The sequence below is a fragment of the Phocoena sinus genome, chromosome X, assembly GCF_008692025.1.
Source record: "Phocoena sinus isolate mPhoSin1 chromosome X, mPhoSin1.pri, whole genome shotgun sequence".
Classification (NCBI taxonomy): Eukaryota; Metazoa; Chordata; class Mammalia; order Artiodactyla; family Phocoenidae; genus Phocoena; species Phocoena sinus.
In genome coordinates, this window is record NC_045784.1 from 18,191,579 (window position 1) to 18,205,920 (window position 14,342).

General features: G+C 32.3%; 1 protein-coding gene across 4 annotated transcripts in view; it reads left to right on the forward strand.

Moving 5' to 3' along the window:
• Nucleotides 1-14,342, forward strand: part of CNKSR2 (connector enhancer of kinase suppressor of Ras 2) — a 257,232-nt gene that overhangs the window by 138,655 nt on the left and 104,235 nt on the right. For 2 of the 4 annotated variants that reach the window (XM_032619801.1, XM_032619802.1), the window contains exons 9-10: nucleotides 38-184; nucleotides 10,365-10,498. In XM_032619801.1, coding sequence (XP_032475692.1) covers nucleotides 38-184; nucleotides 10,365-10,498 — 281 coding nt within the window. The remainder of the gene's footprint in view (nucleotides 1-37; nucleotides 185-10,364; nucleotides 10,499-14,342) is intronic. The other 2 variants (XM_032619803.1, XM_032619804.1) reach the window with 1 other exon arrangement.

The window sequence follows — 14,342 nt, forward strand, 5'->3', positions numbered from 1 at the left end:
ACCTCAATTTTATTGTAATGATTTTGCTGGTTACCAGGTGGGGTGGCAGTTGAAAAATTTGGTGAATGCACTACGAGAGGACCCGAGTGGTGTTATCTTAACTTTGAAAAAGCGACCTCAGAGCATGCTTACCTCAGCACCAGCTTTACTGAAAAATATGAGATGGAAGCCCCTTGCTCTGCAGGTAATGAAGCTTAATCATAAGTCATACACCATCATTTTAGCCATAGATTATCTCAGTAATGCTTCTTTATTGTGCCTCATCTCAGCAGCATATGGATTAATCTTGTATGCTTTTGAAAATTTGTTTATGAAATGATCTCTTCACAGCTTATCCTAATAGGCTTAATTGTGATGAAATCTCAAAGTTACTATAATTAAAACCCAAATGATAGAGAACTCTGCCTTAATTTGTAAACATTTAAAGCATAATTCCCAAAAACCACAAGTTCTTTGAAGCCAAAATGTGGATAGAAATGAAAGTGAGAGGTTTCACTTTGTGATACAATCTTCTATTTAAAAGTTTTACCCACATATAATTCTTGAGGAAACTAGATGATAGTTTATAGAATTTTTTAAAAACAGGTCATGAGATAAAACATAGTTGTTTATAAACAGTAGGTAAAGAAACTTTTGATAGTAATTAAAATGTACCTATTACATTCTTCCTGACTGATCATTTTTCTCTTTTCTACCATGTACGGAGGCAAAAATAGGGAAATTGATGCGTTAGAATTTCTGCATTTTTCTTCAATGTGAAACGTCACTCCAGAATTACTCTGGATGTCAGTAAATTACATTCATTAAGAACCAGAGGTATCTAGGAAGTTATAAAAATATTATTCTGATTGATAAAGACAAGGAAGTAATACATTTTCTTCCATTTCAGTCAGGCTATAATCTTCAAACATATCATAGAAGAAATTCTTGTTCTTCACAAGACCTGCACTTTTAAAATAGAAGACCATCACCTTCCATAGAAGGTTAATTTTTAAAAATTAAAATTGCCCATTGAAATAGAACATTGCCTGTTGTTCAGATTAAAAAGAAAAGCAATAAATGAAAATGCCATTGTTATCACTGCTATGTAAATTGTTGTTCTATATTAGTAACTTACACCATTCTTAGATTTTTTTCCCTAAAATCCTAACTTCTTCATTACATATGAATGGCCTTATAGATTATAATGATTTCTCATTGTTTAATACTTTCCTACTTCTTGGCCTCAAAGTTGCATTATGCTTAAGTAACATAAAAACATATAAAATATACTAACATTAAGGTCTTTAAATTTTTAATGTGAATCTATTTTTCAAATATACGTAAAACTATATTTTAAAACTATATTAATATGTCCAAAGGCATTTGAAATGCAGTATATGTTTATTATCAAAGATTTTTGGTGATCATTAAAGTTGAGAGATCAGTGTTTGGCTCATTAATTCGTAGATTAGCAGATCAGACCTTCCCATCACATCATTTTATTTTCTCGCTGCATTATAAGTTGCTTTGTTGTTCCACTCTGTAGTTTTCTATTGACATGTCTTCCCCAAAGATCCTTCTTCAGAGTCCGAGAGGTGGGAACCCTGAAGAAGAGACCCCTTTCAGCCATTAGGTTTCCTTCTCTATATGTGTGGTTAAATTTAACAACTTCTCTCTAGTACCTTCTGTTTCATGGTGAACACCAAAAAGACACTAGTTTCTTGTTGATCCGTGAACTCTATTTGAGGGAATATCTCTAGAAAATAAATTGGTGATTTGGTCCTCTTTTAGTTTCCTTTCCACAAGCACAAACTGGAGAATTAAGGTAATGACAATATCTAGTTAAGAATCACTTTTATAGGAAATGCTGAAATAATTGAAAGACCTGCATTTTTTTTTTTTGCTACACATACATTTGGTGTGTGTATTCAAAACTAGAGAACAAAGACTTTAATTTTTTAAATTACTCTACATCATTCCTTAATTATAATTATAATAGATGTTTAAGGCACTGTTTCTAGTTTCATTCCTAAATGCCAAGAAATGTGCCTCGTCAGATCACTACTTATATTTATTCCTCATTGCCTATTCAGTTATTCTGAGTATATTTGTAAATTTACTTTTTCGGAATGCTGAAATCAGAAAAAAAGAAAATCAGCGTTGACATAAGTGCTTATATGATGTATTGACGTTTTTGTAAATTTGTTATTTCAACTGAATTTAGTTCACCTAAAATGTATTGTCCAAGTTCAATGCCTTATAGATAAAAATACTATTAGTGGGGGCAGGGGAGGACCCTGCTTTCAACTTCTTTGAAAATTGACTTTTTACAGAGCAGAAGGAAGAGTATTAGTTTTGATTAAATACTTTCAAGTGGTGGTAAAGCAAAGTCTTAGGAGTAAGGGCACTAGATAAGTACTCTAACATACCACACCACCAGCACCAAATCTCCCTGGAATCTATTTCGAAGACCTGAAATTGTACCATTACAGAGTTCGTTTTTGATCTTAAGGCTTTGGCTTGTGCTAAAATGCAAAAAGAAACCAGAAGCATAATGGAAACTATGTGGTCAGAATTTTTAGAGGATGTATACAACCAAAGATGGACAAAACTTGAGGGTTCGCTTCCAGAAGGGGAAAAATCAAAGAAATAGTGGGATGAGAAGGTCTTGCAGGCAGTTCTGGATTCTTTGTGACTTTGCCTGAGGCCACATATTTTTCCTAGTGGCTAAGAAAGGACCTGGGATGTGAAACATAAGTGCTTAATGTAGCAACAGTCCTCTGTGCAGACATAAGTACCATTCTTACTGTATTCCTGCTTCTGGTATGTGTATGGGTACGTTGGAGCTAAAATGCCCATTAACTCACCTAAATATAAATTTTCAGTGTCCGAACCTGAGGAATTGGACATTAGGTTATTCCTTTTTTCATAGGCTATACCAATAGTCTACTAAGAATTATTTAAAATAGAGTTTACAAAAAGAAACAATCTGTGGCATTTATTTAATCTCAATATGTCTATTTTATCTTATACAATACCAGCCTTAGCATTTTCAGATAAAATATGGCAAAGTTTGTATAATGGGGAGGTAGATGCTAATACATGCCTCTAAAAAAAAGAACAACTTCATTCTAACAAAGGAATAATTATTTTTTAAACTAATAAGGAAATAATTTGTACCTATACAACTAAAACATAACCTTATCTACCCTAAGGCAGAAGATTTTTGAGGAACGTCACATGTTTTAATGGAAGTTCTAGAGCAAATAGTAGCTTCTATTATTAATTAACTGCAATGATAAATTTTAATTTGGATTTTCTTTTGAAAATCATTCATGGAATTATAGCCAAATAAGCAAAAGCATACAATTCAACTTCATGCTCACAGAGCAATTTCATTAGTACATTTCATGAAATTTGGCAGCTCTTTTGTTAAATTCCTGACTTCTCAGACATTTTGCAATAGAACTGAAAGACTTAAAGCTACTTTAGTCAAATACTACAAGCAGATTTAATCTGGACTTGAATTCTCTTGTCATCGGCACCCATTCATATATAGTAGAGATGTTTTACCTGAGGTAGAATCTTTATTCTAAGAAAGCAAACTAGCAATTCCTTGCTTTCTGAGAACTGTTTTTAAAACACGTCCTTAGTAGCACCCTCTACTAATGTCCTGGATTTTGGTAAGCATGGTGATTGCTTATGGTCAAGTTCTTCCAATTCGATGACACAAATCCTGGGGAATTATGGATAGACCTCAGTGTATATTTTTTGATGTTTGTGGTTTTAAATTTAGTGCGCATAGGTCACCAGCTTGCACGGGTGGTGTCATTTTCTTCTTACAAGAGATGTATTGGGAGAATTAGCTGGACACTGGCAAGAGTGTTGATTGAAATCATCACTGGGAATCAACAATTTTTAAAAACATTTAGGAGCCCAGCTTTTTTTTTTGGTGAGAATGCATCTCAAAAATAATCACTAAAATCAATGCTGGAATTCGATATACTGATATAGGTTTCATTAAACACATTTTGAGTATAAAATGATACAAAGCTGTATCATTAGAATTGCTCCTAAACTGTTCTAATCCATAAGTCTCTTAAATCGATGTGATAGTTTCTTGTGTGGTTTTTGTGCTTTTCACTTTAAATTTTATTGCTTAGCATTACCTTGATGCCATTTTTACAGGATATTTAAATTAAATAAATTTGAGCAGAAAAAGAAATGGAAAGCAAATAGTTATAGGAGTCAATTTTGTCTTTCAACTGGTGTAATGACTGAAGAACATTAATTGATTGTTACATTTCAAATACATATAGATATGAATGGTTAAAGTCATTCTGTAAAAATAAAAAACGTAAGCAATAATAAAATTTATTTTAATATCAAAGTTATAGGTTGGGGTGACTGAAAAAACATTGGTAGCAAAGTTTATATGTTTCTGAGAGTTTTGTTTTAAAAGCATGTTTTGAAGAGGAAGACAAATAATATTAGATATGACACGAGAAGAAAATAAGTTTTAACTAAAAATGTAACGTGCTGACTGGGAGGCAGAAACAATTATATGTTTTACATGCTCAAATTAGTAAATAGCTGCAAGCAATTGTCACATTACATTTTTGTTCACCAGTGTTTAAGCAAATTAATTAAAGGATCTAAATCACATTTGTGTTTTTCAACCAAATGCTTTCAAAATGTTAACACTGACTACAAATAATCACCTAAGATGAAAAATTATTTTTAGTTTCTTTGTTCTTTAGCTTCCTATTTCTTTAGTTAATTTCCTAAAAATGCTTACTGTAAATTGAAAAAATTGCAAGTCCAGTTTTAGTGTTGCAGTATCAACTATGCCAATAAGAGTGGACAGCAATAAATACACTAGTGGTAGTTTCAGTACAATGTGCAAATTTTGATGATTAATTGGAAAAAGCCATTTTGTAGTGTGACTCTAAAGTCTATATTAGTTGTACATTGGGTAACTACATACTTACTTTTAGGCCCATATATCTATTTTTAACTTATATAGATATAGCTTCCTGATCAAATATATGCTTGGAAAAAATGTTTGTTTTCTTTGTAGTCTGATAGGAAAGGGAAGGTTACATGCTTAAAAAAGAAGACTCAAATCTTTTGTATTTATAACTTTGGATTCTAGAAAAAGCTGTGAAAAAACTGAGTGCGAGAATTTTGAATACAAGTGTTTCTCTTGCTTAAGCTCTTTTCACATAATTTACTACTTAAGAAAAGCTTACCCAGGAAAAATTATGCCCAATAATTTTCCAAATTAGATCTAACATTCTTTACATGGTCAAGAAATTTACAAGTTTGTATGCAACTTCTTGCCTCCCAAAATCCAGAATACATTTTCTCTGGAGCATTTGTTTAGATGACTCAGAGTTGCTAACATAAAACAATATTTTGGTACTTGTATTGGGAATTATAATAAAAACGTGTTTAAACTGAATAAGGACTTGTGTGAATATTCTGTGCTAGAATAATGGGATATTGTGATCCATTTGAGTCTGTGCTTATTCCCAAGAGTGAATAAAATAAATGGCTAGGTTTTATACTTGATGTAATCATTCATATTTCAATGAGTATTTTCCCCCTGGAAGACAAAGCAAACTGTGATATTTGCATTAGTGAATTTTAGAGATAACTACATAATGTGTAACGCACCGTTTTAATCTTCAACATGGGGGCTGTCTTTATGTCATTGGTTTCATTCAAGACTTTATATAGCTCTATGAAAGCTGGGTCACTTACCAGATAGAGGGACAACTAAATTAAGGTACGCTTGCCAAGAGTTGTTAAAATGTAAATTGTTTCAAATAAAACCTTTAACATCAGATGTAGTTTTTAAGGTATAGACGTTCTTTTCTCATAGTTTTTAAAACCATAGTGTTTTCAGAGGTACATTAATACCTTCCAGGTGTGCTCAGTTACCTTAGAGATGTTAGAATCGGGGACACAAGGAAAAGACCTGAGCCATCAGAGGATTTAACGTGAGATTTCAGTGATCCCTTTCCAAAGCTGAAAATTTTATTTTATAATAATCACAGTCTCCCGATGATGTTTAAATTGGATGAGTAGAATATTATCACTATAGTGAGTCATCACTCGTGATTCAGAGGAAGATTTGTGCAGTACCATATTGTGGGATACAATTTGAAGGTATTTATATAGTTTAAATGGACAATATGAAAAATGTATGTGTACGTAACCTAATAAATTTCTGAGTCCTGTTCACAGTAGTAAGTTATCATTAATTGACCTAAGGTTATAAATGTATATTTGAAGAGATGTATATGATCATTTTATTTAGGATTTGGATATTTTAAGAGATGCATGCCAGTGCCCCCAAAATCTATCATAGATTTATTTTAGAAGAGTAACAACATATGTGCAAAATATGTCCTCCCTGTTGGAGCCTCATTGAATCTGGAAGGAAAACTCTATGTCAGTAGGACCATTTAGATATGAAAAATAAATTTTATGGCAAGGTCTTTCCAGGAAATAAATCCTCTTGGATAGAATCCAAAATGGATCCATATCATACTTGATTGCATACCATAGTGGCTCAAGTTATACTGAAGCTTCATGCTTACTTGAGTAAGAAGATGCAGTCTTAAAATACCCTTGTATTTTATCCATAAGTGATGAAAGCTCTTAATTCTCTTCCTGTGCAGATTTTACCAGTTAAGAGAAAGAATCAAAAGGCAAAGTGGTAAAATAAAAAATATTACCCTTTAATTCTATTTTTTTCCTTATATTGGAAATTCTTTATAGTACAACGGTAACTACTTTTCTTATACTATGTTATGAAGAAATGATTAAAACTAAATGTTACCAAGGTAGGAAGAACTATCCTTCTGCACTATTATACTTACATATTTAGGTATTTTTTCTGAAACTAAGGCATATGTCTATTAAATTTTGAATTAAACGCTGAGAACTTTTTTGATTTGAGGGAGGCTGTATTTGTCACTTTTTGTGTATTTTCACGTACTTGTTGGTTATCGGTAATAGGTGTAATTTTAATGGCACTTGTTACAACTAGGAATTTCTCACTGATAATTTCAGCTACTAGCATCATTTATTCTGTGTTTGATTTAGTCACATTTTGCCTATCTTTCTAATATTCTTTAATGCCTTCTTCATTCTTTTAGTCATTTAATTTTGTACCCTTTCAATTCTTGTCCAGAGTTAGAACATTTTTAAGACGTTATAATTTTAAATTATCACAAATTTCCTTTGGGGTTAAGTAGCTATTTCCATTTTCCCATGAAGCTTCTATTTTACCATATTTTATTTTTCCATTGCCTAATGTCTTTTTTTAGATGAGATTCTCAAGAATAATGTTTACTTTTTAGCTTGGATTAGCTTGACAAAAATAGTACAATTAGACAAAAATACAATGAATATATTTAGTATTTACTATGTGTTTTACTTAGTACAGGCATACTTGATTAGCCAGATGATATCTGCATGATAAACCAGTTTAAATGGTTTCTGTGATTTACCAGTTAATAAAATAACTAGCCAGTAAGAGTTAAACAACAGGATTGACTAATTTCTTCTTTCTCTGAAAGAAGTTGTTTTTTTCAACCTCTTCAATTAATTGAACCAGCTGGCACAATCAAACCTGTTATCTGTTTAAGCCTATCTAAAAGTCTTTTTCTTCTACATTTTTGCTAATTTAACTAACTGTGTTAACTGAGGACATTAATAGCAACTCCGTGTTGAAAATAGAAACCTAGAGAAAATATCAATTTGAAGGAAGTTGACAAGGCTAATATTTAAACTTCCTGGAAGGGGAAGGAACAAGTACCCTAAACAGACAATCCTGGTAATAGTCCAGACAGAATAAAATATTTTGTTGGTCCTTACCTCACACTTCAGAGGTATTTAAAATATACTTGTAATCATTGACTACTACTTCTCCTTTTTTCCTTCCTTCCTTCCTTCCTCTTTGTTTGGGGAGGGCAGGGATAGGTACTAACCAGGAGAAATTACCTTTAGTTCTACAGGTGGTAAAATAAAAGGAGAGAAGTCTTCAAAATAGAAGTAGTGACCCTAGAAAAGAAGAAAGAGAATAAAAATTTGTTAGATTATTTTTTTTTAATGCTTGTATTTTTAGAACTTGTTTTTAAGTTCACTTGTAGTGTTAGGATATTTTAAAATAAGAGCATATTAGAGCATTTTAAAAGCATACTGAATATAAGTTTTTCTCTCACAGTGCATCTGTTACAGAAAGTTTTGGCAAGAAATGTACTGTGTAATGAATGTTTTCTTTACATTTCTATGATGATTAAATATTGGTTAGACTTGTTCTTTAATGTCATTTGTATTTAATACCAAGATGTCCTGACAGAGAGGAAACAATGATAAACAGAGTCACATCACAGATCACTTGATCTAAAGGTCCTATCAAACCTCATAAATATACTACCATGTGTAAAATAGATAGCTAGTGGGAACCTGCTGTATAGTACAGGGAGCTCAGCTCGGTGCTCTGTGACGACCTAGATGGGTGGGATGGAGGGGGAGTGGGAGGGAGGCCCAAGAGGGAGGGGATATAGGTATACATATAGCTGATTCACTTCAATGTACAACAGAAACTAACACAACATTGTAAAGCAATTTTACTCCAGTTAAAAAAAAAAAAGGTCCTATCATTCAAAGATCTGTTGTAGAGGCATGTAATACATCCTTAGAAAGAATATAATTCTTTATTTCCTCAGGCTTCATGGTGTGCATCTGTACAGGTAACTCCTGATTACCTATATAAATTTCAGGATTTCCCATTGCCAAAATTTTTGTTTCTAAAAGACACGCATAGTTTAACTGGATGCTATTCCAAATCAGCATAGTTAAACGTAATAGTCTTTACTGTGTACTTTCAAAATATATCAAAATTCCTCAACATGTAAACTTCCTGACTATTTTTTTACATCATATAAGATAGAATACTGTAGAGTCCCAAAATAAATTATCAATTATTTTTCCCTTCTCTCTCTCTTTCTTTAATTTCTATTTCACATAGATTAAAACTTAACCGTCATTTTGGCAGGATGTGTGATTTCAAGCTATTAAGGTGAGCTGTGTAAAAAGGAAGGTCAAAAACCATGAACTGAGTCATAAACTATGTAGCCTACCCCAGTGACCTACATTGTACATTGTATTTATGCTTGGATTTTTGAACAAATTTTGTTTATCTGTACAAAAGTATTGTCACAATATAAAATAGTTGTACTATGCCATTTTTTGAGTGTCCAGCAATACGTGTTAAAGTAATAGAACTATGGGTCTATTATAGATATGCTAAAAAGTGTTTTCATACTGGCTAAAATGGCAACATCTTGTCATGTGAAGATACAGTTAATTTTGTGATCATTATTTTTGTTTGCGATTGCATTAAAGTTCTTATTTTTTAATATGTTATTGTATATGTAGCTAAGCAGTAAGATCTGTAAGATAAACATGAAAATTTGTGAATTTTAGTTTCACTTTAGAATAATTTCTCAAACCACAATATCATTTCCAAATGCTGTGACGTTTAGAATTGGGAGTGCTCGTAAGTTAATGCATCCTGATGTATTGCTTAATTCAGTATATAGAGAATCTTAATTTTTAAAAAAACTTATTTAATACATAAATACAGGCATGAAAATGAAATCTATAGGTATGCAACTAAAAATTATTTTAAACAATGGTAAATGTGTGTGCCTATGAAAAGTGAAATGATTGTGTCACACTAATCACCATACTTTTGAAGATGTACCATAAAATGACTTGGAGAAGACAGTATTGTTTACATTTATGAAAAAAGTACATTTTCCTAGAAAATATTCTCTCGCATTAGCCTTTCATACTCCATTTTTGTAAACTTTTTTGAGAATCTGTCACATTCTACTGACCTAGGAGTGTAATGTATCTTTTTTGGGAAACGTTATGAATTATCTTTCTTGTACACCAGTCAGGATGTGAGTGAACTAATTTTTTGGGAAGTTACTCTTTATTACCTTTCTTTCAAAAGTGGGATTCTAACAAAGCAAATTTAAATATGTTTCTGACTGTGAGATAAATCTCCCCATTATGAAACACTGCATGATAGATTTACCTTATAAATAGCTTTTACGTGGTTATGCCGTACAATAAGGTGAGTTAGGAACTAAGTGAAAAGCTCTAAAGTGATAAATTTTTTTGTTTTTGGAGACTCAAAGGAATATCCATGTGCTAAATAACATGCTTCTTGATTTCAGCCAAGTTCAAAAACTTTGTAGAAATAGATCATTTAAAAATGATAACTATATGTCATTGTTGTTGTTGTTTTGTGTGTTGTTTGTGTGCGTATGTATTTTCTTTTTCATTTTAACCAGCCTCTTATACCTAGAAGTCCCACAAGCAGCGTTGCCACGCCTTCCAGCACCATCAGTACACCCACCAAAAGAGACAGTTCCGCCCTCCAGGATCTCTACATTCCCCCTCCTCCTGCAGAACCGTATATTCCCAGGTATAAAATTAACCATCATGTTGTTCTCCGTAGCTTCTAGCTAAAGACTAACCTAAGTGCACGTAAACTGTGAAGTAAATTCTCACGAAACACCTTGAATATTTTCTCAGTTAAGAATTCTGAGCACATTCTGGAAAATCATTGCCTTATAGAGACTGTACTCTAGTTAATAATAACAATAACAATAACTAATTTGTATTAAACACTCTACATTAAATATCTTATAAGCATTATCTCACATAATAGGAAACTAATATAAAATAGCAGCTAGGATTATTTTAGTAAGTAAAAAATAAGTGAGGCTCTTTGGTAAGAAGCCACAGGAAATCTCAAGTTACTTTGAAGCATTTCATACTTTATTTCTAAAAGAGAAAGTTAGAGATAACTTCTATGCTTTCTTAAATGTATGTAATGAGGGAGATTTTTTTTTCTTGGATGATGATGAGGGAGAGTGTTTCTTCCCCCAATACCTCTGTCTCTACAGTTTCCACTTGGTTAGTTCATTAATGTTTCTTTCAGAAAGTAGAGAGAGTTTGCAAGAGAATGAGTTGCCTTTAAAGTCTATTTTCAGATTTCTGGAGGCTGTATCTCCATTTCATGTTCCAAATTCCTATTTGAAATTCTTGGCAGGTGGAAGACTATAACTTTGTGCCATCATGCATTTTGTCCAAAAGCATTATGATTTCCAGCCTTGTGGAATACAAAAATTATGGAAAAGGGCCAGCACTAAATGGGGATAATTAATACCAATCACAAAGTATTTTGATTCAGTTTTTAAATTAGTTGTGCAGTCATTCAAAAACAATAATTTAAGGTCTCTTGTTTCCAAGCTATACTTAATATTAAAATTCTTTAGTAAATAAAAGTACTGAAATTCCTTGTTTTAATTAATTTTCACTATTCTTCACTTTAGTATACCTAATGTTTCATTCTGTTGGATATGATGGTACTGACATTTTACCATCTAAATGCTACATGACAACATTGGCATGTCTGCAAATACTGTGTTGTCATCTACTAATAAAACTGCAGTCAATTTTATTAACATTTTAGGTCTTTTTCTGAGAATTAAATGTGGTTGTGAGAACATGGTTTGTGAGAAGATACAATTTACTAAGCTGGCGTTTCAAAAATCGTTCTAATCTATAATTTACAGTCATGTTAAATTTACAATCAGATGTACAAATTCATCTGATATCCTAGTCAAATTCAAGTTGAATTTTAATCTATTAAGATAGTATCAGACTTTTTGAATACTCTTGTAAGAGGAGCAATAAAACCATGTGTGTTTCAAATAGGAAATGAATCTTTTGGTTTGTTTTCATTTTAATGGGAAAGAATTTTATTTCAGTGCAAATGATTATTTAAAAGACCTTATTCTTCAGAGGGCTACATGTACAGATAAACATCAGAAAATTATTTTTAGCAAGTCTCTGCGGTTCTTTGATGTTCTTTCCTTGTCTCTTGGATAGGGAGGAACTTGTAATAAAGAGAGTATTTCCTAGACAGAATGTATTTAAAATGTACTTCAGAAGACAAAGGAGTTAAAGAATCCAGTTCTGTCCTCTAAGTGTGGTGCAGATATGATGAAGGCAATATATTGAAGTCAATAAAAAGCTTTAAACATTCTGTTTACAAAAACAGGAGAATGCAAGAGATTGAAGTATCAGCATAGTGGTACTTGTTTTGGTAGTATTGCTTGAACGTTCCATACTTTTCAGTAAAATTCATAAGTAGGCTATTATCTGTCGCCTTAATTGATTCTTAGTCTAGTGTGTAATTTAACAGAATGTTCTAAATGTTTTTGAGTCAAATTATTAATTACCTAGTCACACAATCGTTTGATATAGCCCAGTTAGAAAATATGTGCATGAGACTCCCTTTGTACCACAGCCTCATATAAATTATCTGCATTTTCTGGTTTGATTTGAAGTTATAGTCATAAAACTTTTTGCATTTGTCATTCTTTTATAGGTACAGCTGTGGCTTTTTTTTTCTCATTTTGAGGATGAATGAGGCTCACCTAATTTAACTCATCTGAACGTTTATTTTTTCCTACATTAAAAACTTTTGTTTATGTAGGATAGGCATTTGGGTGATAATTTGAATTGTAAATAATAAAAGTTTTCTCACCTTAAAACCAAAAAACCTTAAAAATGGTAGGACTGGTTGTCAAATTAGGTAGACTTTTTTTCATGTGATTATAATTCTTTGAACACATTTATTCCAGAAAAAGAATGTGATTGCAAAAGTGACTTTTTCTTTAAGAGAAAACACTCATGTATGTGAAGTGAGTGAAATTTGGTCAGTTTTTTATTATATGACTGTATACAATTTCGTTATCATAGTATACAGTGAACTTTTATACTTAACCAAATTTCTTTTTCTATCATGAAAACCAAGAATTTGTAGGTCTTGCACAACTGTGAAGTTTAAATACTAATTTCTCGTATTAATTTTACTGTGAGCCATTAAATATAAAGATAGTCCAGTGAAGCAGTGCTCTAACTTTCCATCTGTTCCCTTAAATCCTTTTTAGAGCAAAAGTGTAGATTTATTATATATATGTATAGATGTATAACATTAAGAAAATTTTTATAGCAGTACAAATTAATATGTTGAGTTATTCAGGGTCTCATAATGTGAGTACATATACACACAGCCACACCCACTTATATACGCAATACATGTATCAATTCATTCTACTGCAAAGTTTGGTTTTGATCTGTACTTTTCTTAATTCAACTTTATTGAATGCATCCCATATAGACATGTCTAATAAATCTTCTTTGTTGGTAGAAGGCCTCTCATACCATTATAGGTAAGGAATACCAGCCCTTCCCATTTTCTACCACAGGGTGTATCCTTATAAGTAGAGTATGGTGAATTAACTAGGGCTGAATCACCCTCTGATCTCAGCTGCATTAACATTCATGTCACAGGCCTGGCAGAAACGTCTGCCCATTTATGGATAGGCATAACCTTCCCCAGTGCCCCAAGTTCATTAGGGCTGTTTCCAAGCTAATTGCAGTGTCAGTTTCTTTTTGCTAGAGGACTAACTAACAAAAAGCACCAGGCAATTTGTTAAGGAAAAGTTTTTAGCTAGCCAAAAATAAAACTGTGCCTGGATTTTATATTTATTTTCTTTGTGTTGCCTAAGAACTAGCTTTCATAGTTACAATTTGGTAATAAGCAATACTTTTATTTATACAATGGAATATTATGCAGCCATAAAAAGAAACAAAATTGAGCCATTTGTAATGAGGTGGATAGACCTAGAGTCTGTCATACAGAGTGAAGTAAGTCAGAAAGAGAGAGACGAATACTGTATGCTAACACATATATATATGGAATTTAAGAAAAAAACAATGTCATGAAGAACCTAGGGGTTAGACAGGAATAAAGACACGGACCTACTAGAGAATGGACTTGAGGATATGGGGAGGGGGAAGGGTAAGCTGTGACAAAGTGAGAGAGTGGCATGGACATATATACACTACCAAAGGTAAAATAGATAGCTAGTGGGAAGCAGTCGCATAGCACAGGGAGATCAGCTCGGTGCTTTGTGACCACCTAGAGGGGTGGGATAGGGAGGGTGGGAGGGAGACACAAGAGGGAAGAGATGTGGGAACATATGTATATGTATAGCTGATTCACTTTGTTATAAAGCAGAAACTAACACACCATTGTGAAGCAATTATACTCCAATAAAGATGTAAAAAAATAAATAAGAGTGACAGCTTGCTGATTCAGTCAATCTTGAGAATATTATTTACTACTTTCTACATAGTTCAAATAATAGGAATATAGTTCTCTTCATTTGGACAAACCCAACCTAGACATT